Below are 8,114 nucleotides of genomic sequence, written 5' to 3'. Positions count from 1 at the left end.
GATTTAAGAATAGAATTATTTACTAATTTAGATCCCGAAATACCTATAACTTTAATAAATACTTTAGTAGTATTTATATATAGTATATTACCGAATTCGAAGAAGAAGAGAATAACGAGAGTAGTAAGAATGAACTAGTAGGTAATGCTTTTAAAGCCTTACTAGCGGAAATGGATAAAGGAAAGAAATATTATTCTAATTCCTATTTTACTTCTATTAAGAGCTTCCTAGCCGCTCTTATAGCCCCTACTCTTACTATTTCTATAACTAATATCCTTATAGATAACCTTACTTTTCTTTCTTTTATATACTAGATAATAGGCAAAAACTATATTTTAGAGCCTATTAAATAAATAGAAGATATCTAGATATTTATAATTAATAGTATATTAAGATATAATACTTATTACTTTTATAGAGTTATAATTAATACCAGAGCCTCCAGATTCTTAACTGCTAGTTCTAACTAATTCCAAGCTTTATAATAGACTAATAGTAATATCTAACTTAATGAAACTACTAAAGGTTAAGTTAATATCTAGTTTAGTATTGGATCTATGTTTTTTATTAGATCTATAATAGTAAGAATATTAATTAGGCAAGTATAATTCTATATTATGCCTATAAAGACTCTATTTTTACTTAGCTTGGCTAATATAGATAAGCTAGGAGTTTATTTTAATAATCTTACTAATTATCTCATTACTTCTAATAGATGCTTTATATCTATAATATAATGTTTTAGATATTCTTTCCTGCTTTGAAATACTATTTTATAAAGCTTTATTTCCGAATTCTTTACTTATAATTCCTACTTTTTTATAAAAATCGAATTATAATATTTATATTACTATTTTAGTTATTTATTTATTAGTAAGCTCCGAAATGTACTAGAACGAGCAGGCTATAATATTAATATGGAAGCCCTTAAGTATCTTATAAAGTACTATAAGTAATGCCAGAAATTCGGATAATTACTAGAATAATTTAAGTTTAATCTAAGAGATAATATTAGCTTTAATTACTCTATTATTATTAATATTTTCTATATTTCCGGTAAGCCTATACTTTATATTATTAATAAAGGTACTCGATATTAAGCTAGCTAATAGCTTTAAAATATTAGTATATTATATATTTGAGATACCCTAAAGTAATATTAGATTAATACCTATTTAAGCCCTCCTAATTAGATTATAGTAAATACCGGAAAGCAGTTTACTAGTAAGAAGTTTGCTTAGCTTGCGAATACTATAGGAACTAAGGTTAAAATTATCTCTATAGAAGCTTATAATTCCGTCGGAATTATAGAATACTATTATAGCCCGATTTAATATTCTTACCTTATTATTATAGCCGAAATTAATAGAATTAATAAGGATACTATACTTTAAATAGCTTTTAAGGCTATTAATAATTTCACTAGACCTAATAGTATTATTCTAACCCTCTTGGTTTATAGTACTTTACCTCAAATAACCGAATATAATGCCTTATTACTAATTATATTATAGTAATTAGTAGTACTTAAGAAGGCAATAGTAGAAATTCAGAAGCTTTAAGCTAGATACCAGATTATAAATACCCTAAATACCCGAAATAGTTCTAGTACTACTAATATTTATAAACTTCCCTTGAATTCGGATGTTCTTATATAATATAAAGGAAATACCGGTTAACCTGGTAGTTGGGATAAACCATATAAGTTAGTAGCCGTTAACGGAGAGAACTGCGTACTAGTTCTATTATATAGTAATATTACCTTTTGCTTAATCTCTATAAAGCCCTTTTATATAGGGGATATTGAGGTTATTACTAATGGCCCCGAACTTAAACCTATTCCCGAATTCTATAGTAATACTAAAGGCAATATAGGTATAATTCCTCCTGCTATTCCCGCTATTTCACTAAAGTGTAGTAGAGGACGCCCTTATAAGAACCCGGATTTTATAGTATTTCTATAGGATAATAATCTATATAAGGACTCCCGTTAAGTTGAAGTTACTAGTTTTCTAGAAAAGGGCGTATTTGAGGTTACTTCCAGATCTCAGGTACTAAAGGAAATACGTATCTTTAATTCCCGGTTTATTAATGAGATTAAGAATAAGGGTATAAAGAGAGAGTTTAAGAAGTCGAGACTAGTTATTTAAGCTTATAATAATAATAAGAAATATATGGTATTAATATAATTGCCTATTATTTAATATATTAGCTAGAGAATTATCCTTAGTATTATTACTATAATAATAGATATTATGGAACTATATTTACGTAATATCTTATAAGCTTATATCTAATTAATAACCTTGCTTAACCGCAATTTTTATGTTAATCTATTTTGCGAGCTTATAAGAGAGCTAAATCTGAATAATAATTCGGTTCTAAAGGTTATAAAACTACTATATAGTATACCGGAAGCTGGGAACTACTAGTTTAAGACTTATTATTCTTATTATATTAATGAGCTTTCTATAGAATAATTAACTTATAATTCTTGCCTTTTTTATAGCAAGCAATTTTTCGGAATTATTAGCCTTTAAACTAATAATACTTTATTTATTAGAACTAATAATTTTGTAAAAGTAAAGTAACTAAAGCTTTATAAGGCTAAGTTCTTGGCTAAGAAGTATAAATGCCTTATTATTAACTATAATCTCAAGTTTAATAGAGGTATTATTTATGCGAATACTACTGGAATTACTCTTATATAGGAATGCTAGTATAAAAACCTCCGAACCGTTTCTATAAAGAATATTACTACTATAAGTAGTAGGGGCACTATTTATTAAGATCTCTCTATTAAGGACTAATATATTGCCTAATATACTAGAGGTATATATATTATATTAGTCTATTAACCAGAAGCTTTATATAACCTATTAATTATTACTTAAGCTATTAAACCCTCGGAAACTAATATAAAGGTACTTAATAAGCGCATTTAATAGCAAATTAAGAATGCCGCTAGAGGACTGAGATTCGTAAAGCTAATAAAGGAGTTCTTATATTTAATTGTTTTTACGGATATTTTATTCGCAAATAATAGAGATTTCTTCTCCCAAATCAGATATATTCTAGTTCTAGTAAATAGAATTAGATATACTAATATTATTTACTAGTTCTCTACTAAATATAAGAGAGTTACTAGAAGTATTCTAGCTTTGGAACTCTATAGTATAGCTTACGGTTTTAATATAGGTACTTTAGTTAAATCTATAATTAATAGAGTACTGGAAATAGAACTACTACTAGTAGTTTATACGGATTCGAAGTTATTATATAAATGCCTCGTTAAATTAGGAACCACTCGAGAAAAGTATTTAATAATTAATATAATATACCTCCGCCAGGTATATAAATAATGAGAGATTATAGAAGTTAAATGGATTAAGGGAGAATTAAATTCTGCCGATTTCATAATGAAATCGAAGCCAATAAACGCCCTTAAGCGCCTAATTAATACGAATACTATATAATTGGATATGGAGGAATGGATCGAGTGTAAATAGAGCGGGAAATGGGTATATAGGATAGGAGGATATTATAGGAGGAGAAGTTACATATAAAAGGCTGCGGCCTTTGGCATATAACCAAAATCTCAGAAGTAATATGGATATATAGAATGTTTGGGAATCGGGTACTAGGCCGGATTAGGGAATTTGCATATAATTAGAGAGAGATACTGTTTTTCGCATTTTTTAGAGAGTTTCTAGTATTAGTATAGCTATTTCTTTGGGAGTTATATATATAGTTACGGGATACGGGATACGGGATATAGGTAATGGGATATAGGATACGGGATATAGTTATATAACCTCGCATCTTATTAGTAACTTGACTAGTAGACTAGACCCCTTTAGGCTTAGCAGATTTAGGGATTGCATATTAATACTATAATACTATAATTCCTACTTCTGAATAATAATAACTTTACTAACCATATATAAATAGTACTTCCACGCCTATATAACAATACCATACATTACTAGTAAACTAATAATAATCTTTTATAAATATTTAATTAATTGAGTTTTTATATACTATATACTATTTATACTTTATTATTTATACTTTTAATTTATTATTTTACTATTAAGTTATATTTTATACTCTAGTATACTTTATATGAGTTTTTGTCTTATTATAGTTTCCCTTTTATACTAATTAATAGTAATTAAGTTTATTAAAAAGACTAGTTAACTAAATATAAGTCTGAAAAAACAAAATAAAGAACTATAATAATTTAAATAATAATTCTATAATATTTATTTATTTAAAAATAAGCTTTTTCTATTAAAAATTTTTTATAATTTTATATTTTATCTAATATAATATCTAAATATTTATAATTATTTAATAATTATATATAATATAATTCTATTATTAAAAAAAGTTATATTCTGAAAAATTTAGAATATTAAGCCTTATTAGGCTAAGCTATAAATAAGAAATTTTAATTTAAAGTTCTTTTTTTTTCTTAGATTAGTTTTTTTAATAAATAGTTCTTTTATAAATATCTTATCTATAGGCTTTTTCTTTTATAGAACTATAATATTTACTTTATTAATAATTAATCTATAAGCTATTATAATAGGGTTTTTTCTCTTTTATTTTATAATTATTATTATATATTTTACTTTTTAGATATACTAATACTAGTTTAAGAAATTATATAAAACTTCCGTTTATATATATAATTAGCTTTTCTAATATATTAATTTTCGAAGCTTTTTATTTTTTAACTATTTATATTATTTTATTACTAGTATTAAAAGTCTTAAAATTATTATTTCTATTTATTTAATTTTCTATTCTTTTTATTTTTATCTATATATTTAATATCTATATATAGTTTAAAATTCATATAATAATTAAATTTCTATTATATTAGTAATCTAAAGAAAATTCAAATTATAATAGCTAGTATTTTCTAGATTCTAAGAATATATTTGCTTTTAATTATATTTATATATTTTAGCTTTAATTATATAAGTTTTCTAAAATTAGAATACTAGCTAATTAGCTACTAATTCTATTTATTTATAATTATAGAAATATATTTCTTTATACTAATCTTATAAATAAATTAGCTTATAAAACTATTTTTTTTATTATATTTATCTATAATATATATATAATTATTAGAAAATATAGTAATCTTTTTATATTAGCCTATTTTATAAGAAAGCTAATAGCTTATTCTAAAGAAATTAATATAAAATTAGCCTATATTAAAGTTATAGCTTCGGGGATTTATAATAGAAAACCTTATATTTAGTTATCTTTTATATAAATAGCTAGATAATTTATATCTTATTCATTTTATATAAAAAGCTTTTTTATTAAGGCTTTAGAACTAGTTTTTAGAATTAAGATAATTATTTATATATTATAATTTTTCTAGAAAATTAAATAGTTATTATAAAATTAGAATTTTTTTTTTATAATATTATTAATTTTAATTATTTAAGCTATTAGAATTACCTTATTTCTAATTATAGAACTATATTTATTATTATTATTATTTACTTTTCTTATTATATAAGTTCTTATCTATAATCTAGATTTTATTATAACTAATTTCTCTAGTTCTATTTCTAATATTAAAATAAATATTACTACTTATTTCCGGAATAATAATAATCCGGCTTTATTTATTCCTTCGTCTGGCAAGAAATGGTCCGTACTAGCAGGGGGGCCTGGCTTAGAGCAAAAAGGCGTGCCTTTACTTAGAAACTTATTAGTTATCTATTGCCTTTTCGCCCTGAGCCAGGCCCCCTTACTAGTACGGACTATTTCTTGCCAGACGAAGGGATAATATTAGTAAATCTTTCTATTAATAAAACTCAAACTATATATCTCATATAAATAATATTATTTACTATTATTTTTAGAATACTTTATTTTTAAAAGCCTAATATTACTAAATTCCTGAACTAATATAAAAGCTAGTATTAAAACTATTATATTATTAGTTTAGCTATAATTTCTCGCCTTTTCTAATATTATTATATAATTATTATATAATATATTTATATAATACCGAAATAAATTTCAAATAATTAGACTATTTTTAGAATTATTTTATATTAGAAGTATTAAGAAAAGAATATTTACTAAATAATAAAAACCTAAGGATTTATAAAAGCCTTAAATAAAAAAGGCTATACTAATAAAATTAATTTATAGAAGTTCTATTAATAATATATTTTCTTTTCTTAATATCTAATAAATAAATAATTATTTAAAGGCTATATCTAAATACTTTAGTTCTTTAAAGAAATTCTCTTGTTTTTTTATAAAAAGATTATTCGGAAATATAATATAAAGCTTAATATTTCTTATATAATAAATTTCAAGGCTTTTACCTTAATAGCTATAAAGTATTATAAATGAAATTAAGCTAATAAAAAATAACCTATTACTAAAACTATTTTTATTCTTATAATATTTTTATTAATAGCCTTTAAGCTTAAATAACTATAGAAATAAACCTTATTTATTTCATTTCTATTTATATAAAACTAAACTATTACTAGTTATTTATTAGTATATAGCCTATAAATATTAAAGTTCTTATATTAGATATAGCTAGACTTATTTAAGCTATATAAATATTAGTATTATTTCTTAGTAATATTTAGGGCTTTTTTTAAATAGTAATATATCTAATTCGGGTATATAAATAATATTTAATAAATCCGCTTTTCTAAATATAGCTTAATTCCTTTAGTCTTATTTACTTATTCTCTAGTAAAAACTATTAAGATTTACTAGAGCTAGTATCGAATATTATTTCTTGTATTTCTTTTCTCTTTACTAATTTATTTAATACCCGGAAATATTAGCTCTTTATATAACAGGAATTATATATTTTAATTAAATAAATCAAATCTATACTAGTCTTATAAATTCGGGAAATATAATATTCTAATTTATTTCTAGAATTAATAAAATATAGTAATTCAAGCTATATTTTTAGTATATAAATTAGAATATTTATTTTAGTTCGGAAATTAAATTTTTTTCTTTCTTTTTAGTTATAGAAAAATATAACTTATATATGAATTCTAATAATAAAATAAGAGATTTTATCTAAATTAATAATAAAAACAAATAAGTTATAGTTAGTATTTCTAGAATAAAGAAAAGAAAAAAAATAATAAGCTATATAAAAAACTAAAAAATAATTATAATTAGTATTAAATATTAAAGAATTATTAAAAGACAGAAACTAGTATTATTATAATATAATACCTTAAAAATAGAAAATGAATATCTATTATAGCTATAAATAAATAAAAAAAATATTTAATAAAATAGTTTTATACTAGATTAGCTATAGCCTATTTTTATATATTTAATTTTTTTAAAGAATTTTATTATTAAGCTTATAGCTTTACCTGTAATTCTTATTTGCCTTTTATTTAATTCTTGCTCGAAAGTCTAGTATCTAATAAATAAACTTTAAAATAAGGCTAAGCTAAAACTATTATTAAATAAAATCCTTAATTAGAAATTAGAAAATATTATAACTCAAAAGCTTTTATTAAACTCTTTAGCTTTTCTAAAGCTAGTTTTCTAGAGCCCTTAATATAACTTATTAGAATCTAGCTCTAGTATTATTATTATTTCTTATAATCTAGAAAGAAATAAAAAAACCATATATTATATAATATTTATATTTAAGTTTAGTATATATTTTAATAAAGCTATTTAAATTAAAGCTATAATTAATACTAATACTAAAATTAATATTATAACTTAAAGCCTTATAAATAATTATAATCTTATAATTATAGGAAATCCTTATTTAACTTTAGTTTCTTATAATAGGAAATATTACTCTTTTAAAGAACTTTATAAAAATATTTAAATTAAAATTAAAGATATATTATTATATATTTAGATTTTTCTTATTAAAGAAGCTAATTATTAATTTCTTTTCGGGTAATTCTTTATTTTATAAACTAATCTTATTATTAAATATAACTAATTAGAAATTACTTATATAACTATTTTTAATACTAGAAAGAATAGGTTTTTTATAAATCAAATTATAAAAGTATTTAATTTATAAAACCAGGTTTAAAAGAATATTTTTCCTTTAAATA

At 21.7% G+C, this 8,114-nt stretch overlaps 1 protein-coding gene across 1 annotated transcript; it reads left to right on the top strand.

The window, feature by feature from the left end:
- Positions 1 to 3,275: 3,275 nt before the first annotated feature.
- On the top strand, positions 3,276 to 3,476 carry K444DRAFT_530052 (uncharacterized protein; the record flags this gene model as incomplete). Its single annotated transcript, XM_024874868.1, is given in 2 exon segments — positions 3,276 to 3,350; positions 3,369 to 3,476. Coding segments are annotated over 2 exon segments (183 nt in total), but the record flags the coding sequence as incomplete, so codon positions are not given.
- Between the last annotated feature and the right edge of the window lie 4,638 nt (positions 3,477 to 8,114).

The sequence above is a fragment of the Hyaloscypha bicolor genome (genome assembly GCF_002865645.1).
Source record: "Hyaloscypha bicolor E unplaced genomic scaffold K444scaffold_86, whole genome shotgun sequence".
NCBI lineage: Eukaryota > Fungi > Ascomycota > Leotiomycetes > Helotiales > Hyaloscyphaceae > Hyaloscypha > Hyaloscypha bicolor.
Note: the sequence above shows the minus strand (reverse complement) of the source record. Positions and strands in the feature narration are given on the sequence as shown.